Genomic DNA, 21,622 nt, shown 5'->3' with positions numbered 1-21,622 from the left:
ACCGGGGATGCTCCCCACAAGCCGGTGCAGCCCCGCTGGTGCTCAGTCGCTGCGGGGCTGCGCCCCCGCCACGTCCCCACGAGTGTCAGTGGGGTCGGTGGGGCCGTGCGTCCCCTCGGCGCCATCCCCGGGGACGAGGGGCGTGGGGGGCTTCGCCTGTGGGAGAGAAAGGGGGTGAGGATGAGGAGGGGCTCACAAGGGATGAAGCCACAGGGTGGCGCCTGCGGCACGGCGTTGTCCCCTCCGTCCTGCCACCCACCCACGGCCGGGGGACACGGCGGGGACGCCGCCACCCATGGGGTGCCCACCTTGGGCGGCCGGCCGGGGGGCTGCAGGGCGCTGTGGTTCGCCGTCCACGGCCCCAGGGACTGGCTGGCATAGAAGTCCATGGGGTACGTCGGCTGCCACTCGATGTCCCCAAGTGCCACCGCCGCCTGCGAGGGGACACGGGGCTGAGCGTGGGGGGGGGGGGGGGGGGGGGGGGGGGGGGGGGGGGAAGGGGGTGTCTGCCCCCTAAAAAATGGGCTGGGGGTCGCTCACCTCGTAGGGCGTCAGCAGCGGCTTGCTGAAGGCTTCCCCCCAGTCGATGGAGAGCCGGGGACAGGCTATCTGCACCCACCTGCAGGGCAAGGACGCGGCAGGTGATGGAGAAAAGTGACATTTTGGGGAGAATAATCCAGGATAGAGCCCCCACAGCCCCAGCACCCTGCGAGGGACAGGGACATGTCGGGAGCGAGGTCCCCAGGGGGACTGCAGGCAGCTCAGAGGCTTCTTACCACACACCCACCGCAGGGAGCCGCTCCCCTACATCCTCTTGCCCCATGGCCAAGAGACGCCACAGGGTTTGGGGGCACCAACAAGAGGAACCCTCTGGGACAGCAAACAAGGGCCAGGAGCTAAATTAAGCCCAAGGCAGCTTTGGGGTTTCTCAAGGGAACAGGGCACGGCCGGGCTGGGGGCCCCCCGAGGCCGGCAGCACTCACGCGTCCACGCCGGGGAAGAGCTGCAGCTTGCTGGGGAAGATCTCGGACAGCAGCACCCGCACGAAGGGCCGGCCCAGGGCACGCAGACGCGACTCCAGGTGCTGCAGGAGGGGGAAAAAAGGCACCGGGGGGGGGGCGAGATTTAAAGGGTCGGGTGAGCCTCGTACGACCCCAAATCCCCAGCGCGTCGGGAAAACCAGACAAGCCCCAAAGCTCTGCCCCATGGGACCCGGCTGCCTGTGACAGGGCCGCGGCTCCATCTCGCTCGCGCGCGGCTCTCCCCAGCGCGTGCCTCAGCCTAATGAAGTAATTACCGCTCAATGACAACAATCTGTTCTCGTTAGCGGCTGCCGGCCCCGGGACGCCCGCCTGCCGCAGGGCCAAAGGCTGCGGGAGGATGCGATGCCGGCCGTACCCTCCGGAGCCGCCATCCGTCGCCCCATTGCCCGTGCCCCCTGCCCACCGTGGGCACTTTGCCTTCCCCAACCCCCCCCCTGCCTGTACGGAGGACCCCCCCCCCCCCCCACTTCGACTTTTTGGTTTTGCTCTCCTCGCCCGGCCGGGCCGCACGGACAAGTGAACCCGCTCAGGAGTTCATCCAATTAAAAGCAAACCAGGGAATTAATTGCCGAGCCGCTCATCCAGGGGGGTCTCCGCGGCTGGCCAGCTCTCCCCGGCGAGGGGAGCGTTTAATGAGCCCTCGGTCAGCCTCCCTCGTCTGCTGCTAATTGCCCTGCCCGCGCGGCTTCGGGGTGGATCGATGGCAGCGAGGGAGGTCAAGCCGGTCCCTCCCCTGCCCGTGTGTCCCCAGGGAGCCTGCGTGGCGATGAGGGGACCCCGCGGGTACCTGCAGGATGCGGGGGGAGCCCTGGCGCCCCAGGGTGCCCAGGATGAGCCCCCAGCAGCGGGCGCGGGCGGCGGTGCGGATGGCGTCCTGCCGGGCGCTGCGCATGCGCTCGTGGGCGTAGTGCTCCTGCGAGAAGACCTTGCTGTAGGGATCGTACCTGCGGAGCACACCCGCGCTCAGCCCTCAACTGGACGGGCTCACATGCAGCCCCGCTGCCCCAACTAATTAGCGCTAATTAGCTGCCGAAGCAATGCAGGGCCCGGCTGGCTCGTCAGGGCGCAGCACGGGGACGAGGGGCACAACGGGGCCGGGACCACGCTCCCGTCGCAGCCCCCAGCACCCGGTCCGGGCTCTGCTCCCCGCTCGGCTCCCCCCCCAACGTGGCTCATCAATTATGAAGATATCTTTGATTTGTTGCTTTGTTTGACGAGGAGAATTTTAATCAAATCCCACTCGGGTTTCGGCAGCTTCCCCAGCGCCATAAACCTGACGCGCGTCTCCCGTTAGTAACAAACGACCTACTAAGAAATTCAGATTTCACCAAATGGGCCCAGCCTTTCGCTCTTGATATTTCATCTGCTTTCAGCAGCCTCATCATCACGCTTTATGGCCTCTGCCTGCAGCAGCCGGGGAGTTTAATGGCTGCACCTCAAAGAGCTTTCACAGGTACTTGTCAAAATGTTTATATTCAGCCGGAGTAAATGGCTGGCGTTCATCTCACCCAGCGTGGCTCCCCTCTGCCCCTCACCTCCTCTGCCCCATGTCTCCGGGGTGGGCGACGGGGACAGCACCCACCTCTCGCCCACCCCTGGGTGCTGGGGGGATCGGGGTGCCCCCGCCACGGCGGGGATGGAGGCTGGGGGTGCCCCTACCTGTACGCGGGTATCCCCGGGTTGGCGATCATGATGGACTCCAGGTGGAAGCGGCCATCACCCAAATACCTGCAGGAGAGGAGGGAGAGCTGCAGGTGGGGGACAACAGCACCAGGCCAGCAATTCCCCAGCCCGTGGGGTGCGGAGGTGCTGGGCGGGCAGGGAGAGCCGCTCGCGGGGCGAAAAGGGGCGCCCACGCCGGCACGGAGCAGCAGAAGCAGCGCCCGGGAGCTGCTCCGTCTCTCCGGCTGGTTATAGACGTTGCTGCTTCCATTTCTAATCGGATTTCAAGTCAGCAATTACATTTCAAAGCCTTTCATTCAGCTGCCCTAATGGAGTGAGGGCTCGGAAAATGAATTCAGACGTAAAACTTGACTAGATTTTGCCCTTAATTGGAGAATGACATTTTGGAAGATCAAAGCTAATTTGTCTGCAAAAGTTAGCCCCAGAGACGGGCTAAAGAAGAAAATAATAAACGCGGGGAGGACGCGGGTACGCCGGCCACGAGCACCTGGGCGGGCAGCAGGTACCGTGGCGCAGCTCCACCGCAGCAGGACGGACCCGCTCACGCCGTGCGATGCCAACCCGGGTCCCAGCCCGCTCGTGGTGACCTTGGGGACAGCAGAAAAGGCATTGCCTCGTCCCCAGGTCCCCGCACGGGGCGAAGCCAGAGCCCTGCACCCAGTGGGTGAGATGGGGTTCGCCCCCCGCAGCCGGGCTCCCCCCAAGGGTGGGGTCCTTGTATTTATTTATTCCGCGGCACGCTGTATTCACAGTACATTAAGCATTTCCATTACCTAAAATAATTAGGTGATAGGAAGCGAAGTGCTCCCTCTAATTTGCTGTCCTTAAATAAAATTAATGTTGCTGTGATGTTGGGCCCCGGCCATTTGTCTTTTCCAATTATCCGCCCGCCCTTCCATCTATTATCTATTCTGATATACGACTCAATTATTTCGGCCGCGCTACGAGCAGACGCCGCTTGGAGCAGCGCTGGGAGAGCCGGAGGGGCCCAGCCCAGCCCACGAGCGCCCCAGGCCAAGCTCTCCCCAAAAGTGCTGAGCCTGGGGAAAGCACCCCTGGGTTTGGGGAAGGTGTGGGGATGGGGACGGGATTGGGGATGGGGACACGGGGGTGCTGTGCGCGGCTCCTGGAGCTCTGCCCCGCTGCGAGCGCTGCAGGGTCCTCGGGGACCGCGGGTACTCACGCGACGGCATCCTCGGGGACCCGGGGTACTCACACGATGGCATCCGTGTCCTGCGCCAGCCGGGGCGAGGTGCAGCCCAGGATCTCCCCGGGGGACAGCGGCTTGCACTGGGGCACACACACCCGGTACTGCGGGCGCAGCTCCTGCGCGGCCGCCTGCGGAGACACGGGGTCAGCGAGCGGGGACGAGCTGGGTGATGGACCCCAAATTCACACTGTGTCCAAGGCTGGTGGTCCTCAAGTTTCTGGGGACCCTGGGGGCACCCCAACCCCAACAGCAGCAGCGTGCCAGCCCCAAGGGCTGTGCCAATAGTTCTTGGGCACATGGCAGCGGCGCAGGGGAGCCGGTCAGCTCAGAGAGGGTATCGGCCCCGCGGAGCAGAGATGCTCGGCCGGGCTCGGCCAACATATCAATTAGAAGCCGAGGGAAAACGCTTAACGCTTCAACAGCCCCGTGTTTGGATAGACATGGCTCAAGAGGCTCATTCGTCTCCGCCCGCCCTGCCCAGCCGAGGAGCAGGCAGACGGAGCTGCCGGAGCTTCCCCCGCCGCTGCCGGCACTGCATCAAAATGCCAAGTGCTCCACCGCCTGCCCTGACATTTACAGAGCAGCTCCCGGGGGAGCCGGGGAGGGGGTGCCGCCATGAAACATTGATCAGAGTTATTATAAAGTACTCGATCAACGCTACGGCGGCTGCTCGGAGCCACAGCTCACCTGCACGGCCGACACGAACTGGATGGTGCTGACGAGGGCCAGGGAGGCGCCCGGGGCGAAGTTGAAGCGAAGGGTCTCGAGGAAATGGGACGTGTCGATCTTGATGTCCACGAACACGTAGAGCATCTTCAGCCCCTGCGTGGCGTCGATGGGAACTGGAAAGAGATGGAAGGGGGGGGGGTGAGGACGGGCCGGGTGGGCTCCCCAGCCCCCTGCACCGCTGGCACCCCGGGCTGGGGGAGCACCCGCTCGTTTCTCTCCGGATAACGGCAGCCCAGGGGGATCAATGAACGCAAATCTAATTACCCCCGGTGCTAAGAAGCCTGTGTCACCGCGATTAAGTGAATAATTAAAGTACACAGAGTCCGCATCGATCCGCAGCTCCGCGCTCACTTCCCATTTGGGTGCTCTTCACCTGATCACAATTAAGTGCAAATTACTCCCTCCCGCGGGGGCCCGGGGGGACGGGGAAGGCGGCTCCGTGCCACCGGGATGTGTCCCCACGAAGACCCACGGGGCTCCCTCGGGGATGGCTGCACCGAGAGCATCGTGGGCAGCCCGACAGGGGCCCCTTGGCGTGGTTAATTCACTAACAGCGGGCTGAAAACCGGGCCTTTTAAATTCCCCGTTACAGTGGTGGTAAAGCACCTAGAGCAGATATTTATCACCGCAAACCCTCACGCCGACGTGGCTTTCGGGACACAGCTCTCAACCGGGAAGTCAGTATTTCACAGGGAGCCCGGAGCCATCCTTCAAACCCTTCACGCAGCCCCATAAAACGTCCCCCTTCCCCTGCCTGCCCTCGGGAGGGCCGCGAGGTGCCGGCAGCGCGGCGGCGGAGCCGAGCCTGCCGCTCGGCACGACAATTCCACCGATCCACCTTAAAACCCGGAGTGTCTTATTGTTATTTTTGGGCTGATTCCATCCTGGGTGGACTTCAAAGTTAGCAGCATCTGGGACAGCAGCGCAGTTTCCATGGCAACTGGATCCAGAGTACCGTCCGCCTGGGGAGCACGCAGCCTCCTCCTCCTCCCTTCCCCTTCCAGCCAGCGCTGCACCCACAAAGCCGCCTTCCCCGGCCCCTTCCCCGACCCCTTCCCCGGCCCTGGCCCCATCGGAGGCTCCTGGGCGAGCCCAGGGCACGGGGCTGCGATTTGGGCACCGCTGTAGCCAAGCAGGATGGAGCCGGGCGCTGCGGCACGGCGGGAGGGAAGAGGCTCCGCACGCCGTGCCGCTCCCAAAATCCTGCCCATGGGCAGCGACCCAGCCAGCCCGGCCCCGGCCAACGCAGGCAGTGGAGGCCGGAGGACAGAAATCCCTTTGGAGAGGGATCCGAGCCCCGGGCTGAGTCTCCAAGCCTGGCGTTGAGCGTGGCCGGGCACCAGCTTGGCATGGCCACATGCTTTCAGCCAGGCGCGATGGCACCGGCGGTGGCACAGCCTCCACTGTCCCCACTGCCTCGACCACAACCGGGCGCAGCCACCACGCTCCCCAGGGCCGAACGTCACCTACTCAGGCAGCTGTGACCGTAGTGCACCAAGAAGTCAGCGCCCAGGGCCCGCGCCGTGTAGTCATCCACGCAGCACGCGCCGTAGGTCACGTCGCCCATCACCACCGCCTCCGCCTCCGTGAACCTGCGGGGAGGCACGACGGCGGTGAGGGTGGCATCCTGATGGCACTGGCACGTCCCACGTCCTCCCCTCCCTGTGCCAGGGTCCCCGTCCCCAGCTCGGTTTGGTCCCCGCGGGCACGTGGCGCAACCGGGGGACCCCGCGCTGCCGTGGAGCCCCTCGCCGTGCGCCGCCGAGGACGAGCGCTGGCTACTCTCCGAGATGTCAACATGATTAAACTGGAGAGCGGTAATCCGCCTCTTCAATTGGGTAAAGCTGTTTGCAATTCAGCGGATTATCCGCTCATCAAATAAGACGCTGCCAGCTTCCTAATGCAGCGAGAGGGAAAGGAGCAGGGGGAGACCCGGCGCGGCGCTGTGTCACCGCTCCGGGGACCAGAGCCACCGGGACGGGCAGGCAGCCACCCCGGCACCCCGAGCCGTGCCAGCACCACGGGAGAGGTGGCAGCGGGCTGGCAGAGCCACCGTCACCCCATGCCCGAGCTGGTCCACCCCATCCCGTGCCCGGCTGCATCTCCAGTGGGTGCCAGCTCAGAAAAGACGGGTGCCAGGTGCGCTCAGGGAGCAGCTGGTGCTTAGGTGGCACTTGGAGAGGGGTGGCACGGAGCGAGCTGGCACCGTCACCCGTCACCCGTGCCTGGCATCGCCGCCCCAGCCACCCGGGCACCCGCGTGCCGAGAGATAAAGCCGGGGCTCGCGCGTGATTTAAAGGAGCCACCTTTGTGGGTAGTTTATGGCACCATTTCAGGGGATTATTAGCTTGGCCGCGTTCCCGGGGAGCCGCCGTGGTGGTTTAATTATGAAAGCAGGTATCGCAGTGACAAAGCCCCGCGCCTGGAGGGGCCGCTTAAACCCGATGCTAATTCCTTATTTACACCGATGGCCGGGCCGTATCTCGGGCCTGGGCACCCCCGGCTCCTGCTCGGTGGCTTCTTACGAGGGCGACCCCGGTGCCGGCAGGGGCTCGGTGCCACCGCTGCGGGGCTCGGGGCCGGCAGAGGTGGGGGCCCCTGCGCAGCGTCACCCCCCTGCGGGTGCTGGCTGGGGGCCAGGGTCCCGCGCGCGCTCCTCCCCGAGCGCCAGGCAGGGAGCGTTACGTCGGCGGCAAGAATAGAAATGGTGGGCAGATCTGGGCAGATGGCAGAAGGTGGGGAAATGGCGGAGCGTGCTGGATATTAACAGCTCCGGCCCGTCGTCAGCGCCCCGGGGAGGGGGACAGGGCAGCGAGAGCATCCCCGCCAAGGGGATGGAGCCACTGCCACCCCTCAAATCCTGCAAGAATCAGGCACCGCCAGCTCTCCCTCCAGCACCCCAGGGGCTGGGGACAGCGGGAGGATGGACCTGAGCCCGCCAGCACCCAAAATCCCGCGGTCCCTCGCCGCCAGCACGGCCTGAATGGGAGGACGATGGCTGCACTGCCCCTACGGCGGTGCCACGGGGCTGGGGGCTGCCAGCGAAGCATCGAGAAAGCTCTCCCACCCCCCACCCCGCCCCGAGCCCCCAGCCCCCTTCTCTAATGAGAGGTGATGAGACGTACGTGAATCAGACTCCACACATCTCAGCAAAAGTGGAAAATTATTCAGCTCCTTAAGATTCAGGACGGGGAGGTCTGACTCAGAGCGGCAGCCAGCGCCGCTTAATTTTTTATAGATTAAAATGTATGCAAATTGGCCCGAACCCCAGAGAAAGTCCCTGGGGGTGAAGAGCGAGAAAGTGAAATAGCAACAGCGGAGGGAGGGGGCAGAGCCTGGCGGAGGCGCCCGGTGCCCCTGCCCGGTGCGCTGGGCTCGGCACGTGGCTCCTCGGAGAGGGTGCTGAGCCCCACGCGATGCAGGGAGCTGTCCTGCTCCAGGAGCTCGGAGAGGGGACGTGGACCTGGGACGGACCCAGAACACTGCAGGATGATGCTGGGGAGGTGGGATGGGTGCAGGGAGCACCGCGGTGCTGGGGGGGGGACACGGGGCCAGCACGCGCCGGGGTGACCCGCGCCGGCTGGGCTGGACGCTCGAGCGGAGCGGCTGCAATCTCCCGAGACAAATCAAAGGCGAGCGCGGGGGCCTCCCCTTGATGTTTTAATCAGTTCGGTGTCACCGGAGCCTTTCATCAAACTACAGAGGAAGGAAACGTCAATTAGCAGCCACCTGCCTGCCACGGGGGCCGGCGAGCCGCTCGCCCACCGGTCCGGACCCGAGCGGCTGCGGCAGCGTCCTCGTGGGTGCCTCGTGTCCCCGCCGCCCGTCGTGGGGTCCCGGTGGCGTGTCAGGACGCGGTGACAGGGTTGTCCCCAGCCGGCGCCGAGCCGCTCGCTCCAGCTGGGAGCTCATGAATATTGAAGACTAGGGGAGGTTATTCATCTTTTACGTCCCGCAAACCCCGTTCATTCTGAAAAACAGCCCGGCCTTAGCATTTTTCTCATCTCCCCTAATTCATTATCTCCTCTTTTAAACAGATGGCACCCGAAATCCCATTTATAAAGTGCCACGCTCAGCACTGTCAGGATGCGTGCCCGGGCTCGGGTCCCGGCCCCGTGGCGGCGATGGGAGCGCGCCCGGCCCCCTGACCCCGCTCTCCCGTGGCCGGCACAGGACGGAGGTGACAACAACCCAGGGACAAGCGTGGGGACCCCGTCCCCTCCTCCAGCCAGGCGCCAGCAGCCCTGGCTTCACCCTGCCTCACTTTTACCAGCAAAACTTTCCTGCCCGCGGGCCCAGCAGCCCCCAGCACGGGGCAGCCGGTCCCCAGCATCCCCTCCCGCTGCCTGCTGGCTCCCGGCCCCCCGGCAGATAAATGAGGGCGTTTGCTGCCGGCGGCAGCGCGGTGCCCCCTGACACCGCGTGAGCGATGCCGCGCTGACCCGCAGCCCATCAATCTGCTCCGCTCGCCGCGGCGGAGGGGACCCGGCCACGGCGCATCCATCTCACCCGGCCGCCGGCCATGCTCCAGCAGCCCTTGGTGGAAAAAGAGATGGAGGGGACCAGGCTGGGAGCCCCCCGTCCTGGCATTTCGGGGCTTATAGAGACGCTGCAGCACCCATGGGTGCCCGCGTCCCGCTGGGGATGGAGAGCGAGCTGCTCCGTGCCCGCGGGCTCCCATCTCAGCCCTCCGCCGTCCCGGGGCACGGAGCGCAGCCCCGGCCCGGAACAACGCGTTTAATTAGCGGAGAAGCCCATCACCGAGCCGCATTACCAGGCTCCCAACTTCATTAGCGCGGGAAGGCTGCACATAATTAAAATAATGAGTTTGCAATTTTACTGCAAACGGCTCTGGAAGAGCACCGCTGCAGCTGGGCAATTACCGCCCGCGCGCGGCCCCGCCGAGCGCCCGCAAGTGGGTCAGGCCGGCGAGGCGTGCGCGTCCCCGGGGTCCCCGACGGCCAGGTCCCCGTCCTGGTCCCGTCCCACATGGGGACGTGGCCGGTCCCTGCCCTACCAGGCAGCCTGCGTCCCGAGGTGCACCCCAGCCCCATGTTTTGCTGGCCTGGAGGCTGGGAAAACCCCAAACGAGACAAAGCAAGGTCCCAGAGCAGGGTGGTGGCACGGCCACCGTGGTTTCCTGCGCCCGGCTGGTGCCTGTCCCCTCCGTGGCAGCTTCCCTGTGGCCGTGCCATGGGGCCACCCCTCGGTGCCAGCTCCCCGGGGACACGGGGATACGGGACGGGCACCACGGTGGGGTGACATTGGCACGGCCTGGCCCCAAGGAGGTGGCAGCCCCGTGCACAGCCCCTGCCCTGTCCTCCCTACGGCCCGGGCGAGGCTTTAAACGTCTCTGCTCAAGTGAGAACTTCATTCTCCCTAATGATGCCGCTGTGCACTTAATGATGGTGATTAAATCCCCCCGCGCACCGCGCCGCTTCTGCTGAAAGGACGAAGGGAGAGAGGAGAGGGCAACGAGACGGCGGCCGAGGCCGGATCCTGCGCCGCACTGACACCCCCAGAGGCTCCTTCGGGGCTTTCTGACGATGCCACCGGCTTCGTCACGCCGCTCAGCGCCACGTCGCAGAGCCGCCTGGCCGGGGCACCCGGTGCCCCCGTGCTGGCACCCACCAGGAGGGGACGGCACGTGCGGCACCCAGGGGCTCCTCCGTCCTCGCTATCTCTGCCGCCGGCTGCAGCGGGGCCTTTCAAGCCGAGCCAGCGCTGCCGGCTGCTCCGGGCACCCCGGCCAGGATGCGGCCCCAGGGCAAGGGGGGGTCAGAACCGTGCCAACAGCGCTCGCCCGGCCCCGCGCCACCCCCGATTAGCAGGAGCCGCTCGCCCTGCCGCCGGGTGGGGAGACAGAGGGATTAGCAGCTGCGGAACCTGACAGCCGACTTTATTAACAAGGAATCAAAAGCCCAGCTGAGAGCCCAGCTGATCCGCCTGCTCCAGCCCCGGCGGGGGTGGGGGGGCGGGGGGAGAAGGGGTCCGCTCCCGCAGACCCCCCCACATCAATCCTAAGCCCTCGGCGCGGGGCGCACCGCTGCCACCTCCCCGGCACGGTGGGCTGGGGGCTGCCCCCAACTCCCGAGCTGCTGTCCAGGCTCTCCCCACGCGCATCTCCCCCCGTCCTGCCGCCCCCCACGTGTGTCGTTCCCCCCCCCACCCCCCCGGCACGAGCTCCCCTCCGCCGAATTACATCAGCTGCCAGAAACGGAGCCAATTTGGAAGTCGCCGCCGGAGCGTCGTGATGCGGCTCCGGCAGCCCGCGGCCCCGCCAGCTCAGCGGCCCGCGGGCGGCAGCGAGACCCCCGCCCCGCCGGGGGCTGGCGACCGGCCCCGCGGCCCCCCCCCCATCCCGCTCGGAGGTAACGCCAACCCTATTAATGCTAATTAACGGGGCCTCACGCCGGTCGATGCTGTCAGCGTCCTTATTTCAAAGGCACCACGCTAAGCACCCGAAGCCTTTCGGCGAGGCTCCGGCTTCAGCCAAGCGCCCGGCGAGAGGCAGCGCGATGCTGGGGTGCGCAGGGTGGGCACGGGCTGGGGACCCCAACCCACAGCCCCCTGCCCTTGTCCCCACTTGTCCTTGCCCTCATCCCCCCCCAGATATTTGTGTATTTTGCCAAAAGCAGCTCCAGCAGCCGGGAGAAATATTAGGGGAGCGGCAGCAGGCATGGCTCCGGCTGAGCAGGAGCGCTGTGGGACAGGCACCGCTGTCCCCATGCTATGCTAGATGCCACCCGGGGCCAGCAGCACCCAGATCCCGTCCCCAGCCTCGCCACGGCCGCGGCCGGAGCTGCACCGATTCCCGTCACGTCGCAGCCACGCGGCTCCTGGGCAACGAGAGGGGCCGGTGGGCGCAGCGGCCAGCCGTGATTCCACATTAATGCCCGCGATGAATATTAACAGCGGGCGGAGGCAGGCTCTAACGAGGCCACCCGCCGGCCCACGCCTCACCCGCAGCAATTTAACCCGGTCCCAGGAGCGCGGGGACACGGCTGGGCTCGCTCCGGACCCTGCGTCCTCGTGGCCTCGTGTCCCCGAGCCGGAGGACGGCTGTCACCCGGCGTCCCCAGCACAGGACCGGGCGCTGCGGCGTCCCCAGGGCAGCAGCAAGGGCAGGATCCGACCACCCCCGGCAGGGAAGGCGAGGCCCTTGGGGATGCTGCACCCCGGGAAGCGGGGCTTAAGGTCTCACTCAGATGAAAGAGCCCCTTAATCCGCCGCCTTTGAAGCCGGAGACATGAAAGCGGCTGGGTGCCAAAGCCGGAGAGGAGGCAGCGCCGCTTAAAGGGACAGGCCCACGCGGTGCCGCCCGCCCCCCCCGCGTCCCTTCGGTCCCCCGCAGCCACCCCCCCGCACCCCACGCCCGTCCCGTCCCCCGCGCCCGTCCCCCGCGCCCCACGCTCGCCTCCTGCCCGCTCCCACCCTCCCGCTGCTCCCTCGCCCAGCCCTAACGCGGGGCTGCGGCAGCTCCCCCCCCCCCGCCCCGGGGACACGGTGACAAAGCTGGGACACGTCCCGTGACAAAGCGAGGGGCTTGGGGGGACAGCCACAGCAGGGTGAGGGGTGGGACAGGACGGGTGACAAGATTTCGGGCGATTTCTGCCGGGTGCCTGAACCCACCGCCACAGCACCGAGCTCCTCGGTCCCCCTTCGTTCCCACCTCCTGCTTCCACCGAGGGAAAAAAAAAATCAGGAGGGCTGGGGCCGAGAGCTGCCTGCGGTCACCTCCTGTAGGGACACGGCCTCCGGGCTGTCACCTCTTCAGCGGCACCGCAGGGAGCCGAGCTGCCGGGGGACAGGGACAGGTCCCTGCCACCCACACCCAGGGGACATCCCCGCGAGGGCACCCGGCCGTGCTCGCACCGCAGAGGTCACCGCCACCCTGCGGCTCCGCAAGCAGACGGCGGGGACGTGTGAATCCAGAAGGGACCGCGCGGGCGCTGGGAGGGCGGCGTGGCCGTGCCGTCCCCGTCCCCAAAGTGCCGGGAGGCTGCGGCGGAGGTGGGAGCCCCGGCGCCCTCCCCGGGGCGCGCAGCTGGGTCTTACCGCTCGATGATGTCTGCGATGGTGCAGGCGAACATGAGGAGCCCCTCCGGCATCTGTAGGGCCACTGCAAGAGAAACACCCGCGGTTACCCCGGTGCTCCCAAGCAGGGACCGGCCCCGTCGCGCACCCACGGCAGGATCCGACCCCTTTGGGCTTCCCCCAAACCGACAGAAATTGGGCAAAAGGACGGCGGAAAGCGGTGGCGTGGCACAGATCCCCGAGGCCCCGGCCGTGGTGCTGGCTCTGCCTGCCCGCGCCCATCCTGAGCGAGCGCATCTCGTCCCTTTCTGAACCCGCTGACACTTCTGGTCTGCCCGGCTTCCCGCAGTAACGAGCTCGAGGTTTTAATTATGTGCTGCACGGGGAAAGGTACTTTCTTCTGTTTATTTTAAACCTGCTCCTAATAATGTAAACGTGCGCCCCTGGCTCTCCTGCTGCAAGGAAGAGGGAATAATCATCCCCTATTCAGCCTCCCCGCACCACTCACAACTCCACAGCCCTCTCTCATGTCCCCCTTCGGTCGGCTCTCTTCCAGCTAAAGGATCTAAATCTGTTTCATCTCCCATTGTACAGAAGCTCTTCGAAACCTTTGATCGTCCTCGCGGCCCTTCTCCACACCTCCCCTCGCTGCCTCGCTCCCCGTTTTGAGAGGGTGGCCGGCGACGCAGGCAGCTTTGTGCGTAGCACGCGTTTATTCATAGCAGGGCGATGTTTCCCGTTTTGTTCTCTCCTCGCGGCTCGGAACAATCCCTCTGCCTCGCGCGGGGCCGCGAAGCCGGCCAGGAACTCAGCCTCTCGCTTCGGTGCCCGGCCCTATTAATCCCCTCGTCGTTTCACCTCCCGATCCAGCTAATATCCCAGCAATATTTACCCACACGGCCTCCGCAAATCCCTTTCCGACGGAGATCCCCAGGCTGCCGAGCCAAAACCCCGTGGCAAACGCGGAGCTATTTAAAGCCCTGCCCCCAAATCGAGCTAATCTCACCCCGGCTCCAACCTGTGGGGCACTGGGAAAGCTCCGGGGGGGCTCTGCCAGTCCGAGGCTGCGCAGGCACCCGGTGCCCCCACTATCCCCAGCACACCTGGGACCATTTGGGGCTGCCTCCACCCCACTACCACCAGCTTTTGGAGGGCAGAGCCTTACGGAGCAGTGCTGGAGGTCCGAAAACAGTGGGAACGGGGGACGGCGATGCTGCTGGGGTGCCACAGCCGGGCACGAGCCCACCACGGGGCCAGAGCCCCCCCTCCCCTCCCCTCCCCACACCCCGGGATGCTCCCAGCTCCTCAACCAGCTTCGCCCCCACCGGGGACAAGGGGGTGACAAGGGGGTGACACGGTGGCTCCCAGCCCCGCGTCGGGCAGGGCTGGCACCAACCCCGCGTTCCCCCAGCAACGCGGCCCCGGCTGGGCTCGGCACAGGCGGCTTTTGAAAATCCCAGCATGGCTGGCTGGCTGATGGGCTCCGCTCCCAGCTCCGCGGACTAAATCCCAACCGCATATTTACATTTAATTAGGAGGTGCCAACAAGCAGCAAAACGCGGCAGCGGGAGCCGCGGGAGCTGTGGCAACGAGGCCGGGCAGCCCTGCCCCGTACCGGGAGCCGCGGGGACGGCGACGTGCCCGCGGCCACCGTGCCACGAGGGACACGGGGGTGCGGTGTCCCCCCGTGATGCCCAGCAGCGCGGTGGCAGCTGGCGAGGCTCCCGAGAGGACGCGGGGCTTGAAAAATCAGGGATGCAGGTGGCACCGGGTGAGGGAGGACCCCCAGCACACCTTTGGGGGCCACCACGGAGCCTCCCCACCCACCGTGGGCCACGGCCGCCCCCCGGGATCCGGGAGCGAGGATGAGGCTGGGGCTCAGCGCCGTGCCAGGGAGGCGCAGGGAGAGCATCGCAGAGCTGGCCGGCGGCCCAGCCGCGTCTGCGGAGCTGACAGCTCCGCGCAGCTCCACCTGTCCTGTTCGATGCGATTCCAGCCCGGCGATACAGGTCTATTAACCCGGCACCGGGGCACGGGCGGCTCCAGGAGGCACCCGCGCACGGGGGCTGCCCCAGCACCGTGGGTCCCCAGCGGGTGTCCTCTCCTGTCCTGTCCTGTCCCACCCCATCCTGTCCATCCTGTCCTGTTCCATCCCATCCCATCCCAACTTGGTCCCATCCATCCCAACCCATCCTGTCCCATCCATCCCATCCCATCTCATCCATCCTGTTCTGTCCCAAACCATCTCATCCATCCCGTCCTGTCCCATCACGTCTATCCCATCCCGTCCCATCCCACCCATCCTGCCCTGTCCCATCCTGTCCCATCCCATCCATCCTGCCCTGTCCCATCCCGTCCCATCTCATCCATCCTGTCCTGTCCCAACCCACCCCACCCATCCCATCCCATCCCATCCATCCTGTCCTGTTCCATCTCATCTCCTCCATCCTGTTCCGTCCTGTTCCATCCCATCCCAACCATCCTGTCCTGTCCTGTTCCATCCTGTCCCGTCCCATCCCGTTTCATCCGTCCTGTCCTGTCCCAACCTGTCCCATCCATCCCATCCCGTCCCAACCCATCCCTTTCCATCCATCCCGTCCCGTCCCAACCCATCCCATCCCATCCATCCCATCCCATCCATCCCGTCCCGTCCCATCCCATCCCGTCCCACCCCACCCATCCCATCCCCGCTCACCCTTCTTGGCCCCCGCCTGCCGGATCCTCCAGACGGTTTTGGGGATCTCGAAGTTGTAGTTCGCGGGCAGGGCCCCCGCCGCCTCCCGCAGCTCGGGGTCGCTCAGCAGCTCCTCGGGGACCTGCGTCGCCGCCCGCCGCGCCGCGGCTCGGCCTGCGGGAGGGAACGGGGCATGCAACGGGGGGTGGCCGGGGTGGGGACACCATGTCCCGGGGGGGCACCGGGCTGCCCCGTGACACCCCCGGGGCTGGGTCCGAGCCCCCGTTAGCGGCCAGATTTCAGCTCAGGTCAACGATACTAATTATTTTAGGGCGGGGGGCACGTTTTACGCCCCCAAAGCACCACGCCGTGCCTTGACGTGACCCCAAAACAAACCGGGGGTTCCCCTGCCCGGTACCGGCCACCCGACGGCGACCGAACCGGACCCGTCCCGTTGTGGGGAGCTCCCCCCCGCACCCCTTTTTCCCCCCCCTACCCCCCCCCCCCCCGCCGGTACCGGCAGCAGCCGCCGCCCCCGCAGCTCGGCGGAGTCAGAGCACGGCGGGGGAGTGACAGCACGGGATTATTCACCGCCGCCAGCCCCGGCGAGCGTCACCCGGCACCGGCACCGTGAGCCACCGACCCCTCCGCACGGCCCACGGCACAGCCGGGACGGCCCCCGGGAGGGGTGTGTGTGTGTGTGGGGGGGTGTGCTCCCGCCACCGGCACCCAAAATACCCCAAAATACGGGGGGGGGGGGGGGGCGGGGGGGACCGGGGGATGAGCCCCGGTGTGCCGGTACGGAGCCGGGCGGTCTCGCGGTGCGGCGGGGAAGCGGCCCCGGGAGGCTGAACCGGGCCGCGGTTCCGAGCCGTTTTCGCAGAGCACGATCCCAAGCCGGTATCCCCCGGAGCACCGGCTGTGAGGGCCGGTAACCGGGCCCGGTAGAGGCTGCCGGTACCGTCCCGGTTGAGCTCGGTCCCCCCCCGGGCACCGGGAGGTGAGGCCCAGAACCGTCGCGGCTCCGCGGTTCCGACCCGTTTTGGCAGAGCACAACCCCAACCCGGTATCCCCCCCCGGTGCACCGGCTCTGCGCCCGGTAACCGGGCCCGGTAGAAGCTGCCGGTACCGTCCCGGTTGTGCCCGGTCCTCCCCGTCCCGCTCGGCCCCGCTCGGCCCCGTCCGGCCCCGTCCCACCTGCGGCAGCCGCGGGCCTCGTGGCCGCGCACCGGAGGCTCCCCGGGGCCGCCATGGCGCGGGGGCAGGCGGCGGCGGCAGGCGGCGGCAGCCGAGCCCCGAGCGGGCGGCGCGGCCAGGCCAGAGCAGCCGCCGGCCGCCGCATCGAGCCCGGCGGAGCGCACGGCCGGGCCCCGACGGGGCGGGACGGGACGGGACAAAAAGGGGGCCCGGCGGCCCCGAGCCCGTGCCGGGAACCACGCCGAAGGGTTTGTGCCCCCCCCCCACGCCCCCTACCCCACCTCCTCCGGGGGTGTTGGGGCTGAGCCCCCGGGCTACCGGGTGCCCGCTCCCGGTACCGCTGCGGGATCGCGGAGGGGGGTGGCCGTGGGGACGGCCCCGGGGGTCCCTCCCCGCTGCGAGACGTGGGATGAGAGGGGGCGGGGGGTCCCGGGGGTGGCAGGGGGACGGGGGGGGGGGGGTGACAGCGACCCCCGAGGGGCAGCGGGGACAGCAGCGTCCCCGGTGGGATAACGGGGGCTGCTACGGGGCTGGAGGGAGCCCCGAGGGGCAGCGGGGACCTCCGGGGGGCACGGCGGGGGCAGCGGGACCCCCGTGCGGTATCGGGACCCCGATGGGGTGGGGGGGGGACCGGGGGGCCGGCAGGGCTCGGGGGGGGGCAAAGACCGGGGAAGGACCCGGTGGAGCGGCACGGACGGGGCGGAGGGGACAGCGGGGACCCGGGGGGGGGGGGGGGCAGCGGGGACAGCGGAGCTCCCGGTGGGGTGGCAGCGACCCCGCGGGGATACCGGGCACTCTGTTAGGGCGGAGGGGCGACGCTAAGGGGCGGGGGGCCCCGTCGGAGGGGGGGTAGGATGGGGCGGCTGGGGACAGCGGGGCCCCGGCGGGTGCTTTGGGGACAGCGGGGACACGATGTGACACCCGGCGGGGAGCGCGACGGGGCGGGGGGGCGACAGCGGGGACCCGATGGGACGGAGGGCTCTGCCCTCGGGGGGGGGGGGGGGGGCACCGGGGGGGCGGCGCGGGGACCGGGAGCAGCGGCACTTTCACGAACTGTCCACGGGAGGCGGGAGAGGCGGCGGCGGAGGAGGAGGAGGAGGAAGGGGGGGCCCCGGCCAGGCTCGCCCAGCCCAGCCCAGCCCAGCCCGGCCCGGCCCAGCCCGGCCCGCCCCGTCGCTGCCCCGCCCCGCCCTGCCCAGCCCTGCTCCGCCGCTGCAGGCACCGCGGCACCGGCACCGGGCTCCCCTTTATAGGCTCGGCCCGAGGGGGTGGGGGGCGGCGGCGGCCCCAGCCCCGAGGGGGCGGCTCCCCCCCTAAAAACCGGCGGCGGGACGCGCGGCGGGCAGAGGCGCGGCCGGGGGTTCCCGGTGGACCGGGGCCGGGACTCGGTGCTCCCGGTGTTCCCGGTGCTCCCGGGGCCGCTGCGGCTCGGCTCGGCTCGCCCCGCCATGCCCCCCCGGGGGCCGTTCGCCCGGGCCCCGGCTCCGCGCTCCCGGTGCAGCCGCCGCCGCCGCCGCTGCTGCTGCCACCGCCGCCGCCGCTCGCCGCCGCCGTGCCCGCGGCTCTGAGCGCCGCCGCCGTTACCGCCGCGCCGGGAGACCGCGCCCCGCACCGGCACCAAGATGCTCCGCCAAGGTGAGCGCCGCACCGGGAGGGCACCGGGGGTACCGGGGCCGTTCCCGAAGTTTGCCTCCTCGACGAAGTTGGGGCCGCGCCGCCGGGCGAACCCGCCCCCCCCCCCGCTACTCGCCGCTGCCGCCGTGCTACCGGCACCCCCCGGGTCCCCGGGGAGCGGCACCGGAGGGAGCGCGGGGAACCGGAGGGGCGCACGCAGCCGGCACCGGGAGCGCGGCGGGTCCCGCAGGCACCGGGCTACGGCGGGCACCGGGAGCGCGGGGGGGGACCGGGGGCAGCGGGGCTGCACCGGGGAAGAGGGGGGGGGGGGGGCGCACGGCGGGGACCGGAGCGCTGAGGGGGAGGGGGGGGTGTCCCGGGGGGGGTCGGTGTCCGGTGTAAGCCCGGCTCCGTTCCTCGGGAGGGGAACACCGGGCTCGGTGGGGGCACCGGGGGCTCGGCGGGGAAGTTGGGGCGCGTTCTCTTGTGCCCCCCCCCCCCCCCCGAGGAGATTCGTGACATCACGCCATTGCCATGGCAACCGCCCGAGACATCATAGGGGAGCTTTTTGACATCATACGCGGGGAGATGCCGACCCTCCGGGGGGGTCGGGGGGACCCCGCTTCTCCAGCACCGCCGTGCTTGGGCCAGCCCCGGGGAGGTTGGGGCGGAGGGGGGGGGGGGGGGGCAGCGCTGCCGTACGGCGGGACCCCCCCCCCCCCAGGACCCCCCGGTCACCGTCCTGCACCCTGGGGAGGGCACAGCAGCGGGCCCACCCCGTGGCACTGCCATATATCCAGCAAGGCTCCGGCGCGGTGGCACGGGGTGCGAGCTCCCCGCAGCCCCCCCCCCCGGTACCCAAAGGCACCGACCCCAGGAGGGGCTCAGCCCTCGCTGCCCCCCCCCCCGGGGAGCCCTTTCCCTGCTGGGGTAATGTCACCTTGCGGCTGCGGGGCCTCGCGCTCGAAGGCTCTCCTCTCCGGCTCTGGCTTTGTTCGGCTCCTAAACCCAACCGGGGCGGGCGAGGAGAGCCCCCCCGAGCCCCCCCCGCCCCGAGCATCCCGCTCGGAGCACCGCGGGGGGAGGCGAAGCAGCAGCCGTGGTTTTGGGGCCGCGGAGCAGGAGCCCGAGGTGGAGCCGAGCCCTGCGCAGGCTGGCGGCGGGGCTGCTGGAAGGTTTCATCCCACCAGGGGTAGCCTGTTAAGGTCAAGATCTACGGCTTTCATTTCTGGAGCTAGAAAAACAAAATGCAAATGAAGAGCCTCTGGGCTGATCCAAACCCTATTCTTAAAGTTTTTGTCTTGTTAAGCAAGGAAATAGAGTGCCAAATAGGCTTTGTTAAGTGGCAGTCTAATTAATAATTTAAAATCTTGTAGCTGTCTTTCATTAGAATTTATCTGTACATCAACCACAAAATCAGTCAAACACACTCATTTATAAGTTAATGCCAGTCCTGAATAATTCAACAGGCAGTTAGAGGAAGGCCTCCATCCCGCCGAGAGGCTCTCCCTTCCCTGCCCGCTATGGCTGGTGGGCTCTGGGTGGGGGTCCCGGGCCCCCCCGTTCACGCCAAGGAAGGGGACACCATGGGGACAGGGGGACGGCAGCTGCTCGGGAGCGTGGGCACATGGGGGATTTGGGCACGGGGCCGGGGCCAGACCCCTCGCTGGGGCTCGGAGGTGTCTGGTTTTGTGGTGTCTGAGCAGGTGGCGCTGCCCCTGCCACCCTCATCCTGCTCCTGGGGACCGGGGTTTGTCTTAGGGGCTGGGGACGTGGCACAGCTGGGGGCTGCGGGAGCCCCGTGCGGGTGACATCCCCGGGGGGAAGCAGGTCTGTGTGTCTGCTCATGGGGTGACACCCCCTCTGCCACCTCCTGCCTTTTGGGGACGCTCGGGGACCCTCCGGTGTGGCCCAGCAGGATGCCCTGGTGTGCACCGAGCTGCCCCAGCGCCCGTGTGCGCTCTGCAGAGGGGCTGATGGAGCACGGCCAGGGCAGGGCTGCGATGCCCGGGGGTATTTTGGGCTTCCTGCCCCACGTGAGCTCCATCCTGGAGGTGCTGGGCATGGCACGGTGCAAAACACCGCCCCGGCGTCGCCGCCGGTGGGCTTTGGGGTGAGTTTTGGCACCGGGACCTCGCGGGTGTCTGGGGGTGGGAGCGTGGGATGCAGCACCAGCGTGAGCCAGGGTGGCGGCGGGGACGGAGCTGCGCCCCAGCGTCCTGCCAGGGGTGGCAACGGCCAGGAGCGCCCCGTGGGAGATGCAGGAGAAGGAGATTTCCAGGCCAAGGATGACACCAAGGTCACGGACAGCCGCGTCTCAGCCCCGGGGCTGGGGCCCTTCGGCTCCCGTCCTGCTGGGCTGCTGCTGCTCCACGGGGGAAAAACCTCCCCTGGGTGGGAGGGAAGGGGCTGGGGGGGCATGGGGCAGGGCTGTGCGGTGCCTTCCTGCAGCAGCTCCCACCCCTGAGACCCTGGCGAGGAGCGGGGGCGAAGGAGATATTTTTTTCCCCCTCCCCACCCCCAGGCACAGGGAGGCTTTGCCCAGGAGCAGCCGCCCTGCGGGGCCGGGCACGGCGCAGGCTGGGCTGCGGTTCCTGCGCCGAGGAGCTGAGAGCCCAGAAACCTTTCTGCTCATAAAAGTTTAATTTCATAAAGAGCTGGGAGGAAGCCACAAGCTCTCTGTGCCCGGCGGAGCGGGGGGCGGCCGGGGGAAGCGCTCAGGACGCGGCCCTGCCTGTCCCTGCGGTGAGGATGGGGGGGGCCAGGGGGGCTCGGGAGGGCGAAGCCGGGCACTGCTGCGATGCTCGTGGCTGCTCGAGACCTGCCTGGGTGGCAAAAGAGCCCGGGGTGCCCGGTGACCTGTTCTGGTGGAGCCCCGCAGGGTCCCCGTGGCCCCATCTGCCGCGTCCCTGCGTCCCCACGCTCGCTCCCGGGGTGCCCGAGGCCGCGGGTAACGCTCCAGGTGGCCTCGAAAGTGCTGCCCTAGAAACAGCAGCGAACCTGGCGAGGCGATGTAAAAATAGGCATTTTGGGGTGTGATTTCACACCCGCCTCTCCCCAAGGCACCTGGCGGGAGCTGGAGCTGGCGGCACGACCCCGCGGTGCGCTCGGGGCTGTGGCCCCGCGGTTTGCGGGGTGGGGACGGGAGCAGTACGTGGTCACCCCGGGGCCGGGCAGGGAACGGGGCTGCTGCTGACGGGTTCTGGCAGCACGAGGCAAAGCCCCATCTGGAGGTGAAAACCAGGCAGGGAAGCGCAGGGACCCGGGCACGCGGTGGCTGGATGTGGCCAGGGCATCGCTGCGGCCGGGCGTCCTCCAGGAGCAAACCCCAAGAATTAAACAGAGCCACGAGGCCACCACCGCGCGTCCCCGTGCTCGGAGCACCCACGGGTGATGCCACCGGCTCCCGCGCCCCCTGTCTGCCCGAAGGAGGCT

The 21,622-nt window shown here is 68.1% G+C and overlaps 2 protein-coding genes across 2 annotated transcripts in view; one reads left to right on the top strand and one right to left on the bottom strand.

Moving 5' to 3' along the window:
• Window positions 1-16: 16 nt before the first annotated feature.
• On the bottom strand, window positions 17-16,706 carry DPH1 (diphthamide biosynthesis 1). Its single transcript, XM_066979691.1, has 12 exons — window positions 16,574-16,706; window positions 15,398-15,550; window positions 12,724-12,787; window positions 6,136-6,257; window positions 4,624-4,778; window positions 3,943-4,064; window positions 2,703-2,771; window positions 1,831-1,987; window positions 984-1,084; window positions 541-619; window positions 309-434; window positions 17-156 (listed from the first exon to the last, which is right to left on the bottom strand). The coding sequence occupies exons 1-12, from the start codon at window positions 16,626-16,628 to the stop codon at window positions 43-45; spliced, it is 1,317 nt and encodes a 438-aa protein (XP_066835792.1). The 5' UTR covers window positions 16,629-16,706; the 3' UTR covers window positions 17-42.
• Window positions 16,707-17,744: 1,038 nt separating this feature from the next.
• RTN4RL1 (reticulon 4 receptor like 1) overlaps window positions 17,745-21,622 on the top strand; it is a 30,545-nt gene continuing 26,667 nt past the window's right edge. The window contains exon 1 of the mRNA XM_066979690.1: window positions 17,745-18,208. Within this exon, the coding sequence (XP_066835791.1) occupies window positions 18,196-18,208 (13 nt within the window). The 5' untranslated portion in view covers window positions 17,745-18,195. The remainder of the gene's footprint in view (window positions 18,209-21,622) is intronic.

The sequence above is a fragment of the Anser cygnoides genome, chromosome 18 (genome assembly GCF_040182565.1).
Source record: "Anser cygnoides isolate HZ-2024a breed goose chromosome 18, Taihu_goose_T2T_genome, whole genome shotgun sequence".
NCBI lineage: Eukaryota > Metazoa > Chordata > Aves > Anseriformes > Anatidae > Anser > Anser cygnoides.
Note: the sequence above shows the minus strand (reverse complement) of the source record. Positions and strands in the feature narration are given on the sequence as shown.

What these genes read in the sequence shown, in the direction of transcription:
- DPH1 (XM_066979691.1), bottom strand. Translation starts at nt 16,628, where the DNA reads ATGGCGGCCCCGGGGAGCCTCCGGTGCGCGGCCACGAGGCCCGCGGCT. An exon ending in CAGGACACGGATGCCATCGT is followed by an intron (nt 2,772 to 3,942) that starts GTGAGTACCCCG and finishes CCTCTCCTGCAG; the next exon opens with GTATTTGGGTGATGGCCGCT. An exon ending in CTCTTCCCCGGCGTGGACGC is followed by an intron (nt 620 to 983) that starts GTGAGTGCTGCC and finishes CTTGCCCTGCAG; the next exon opens with GTGGGTGCAGATAGCCTGTC.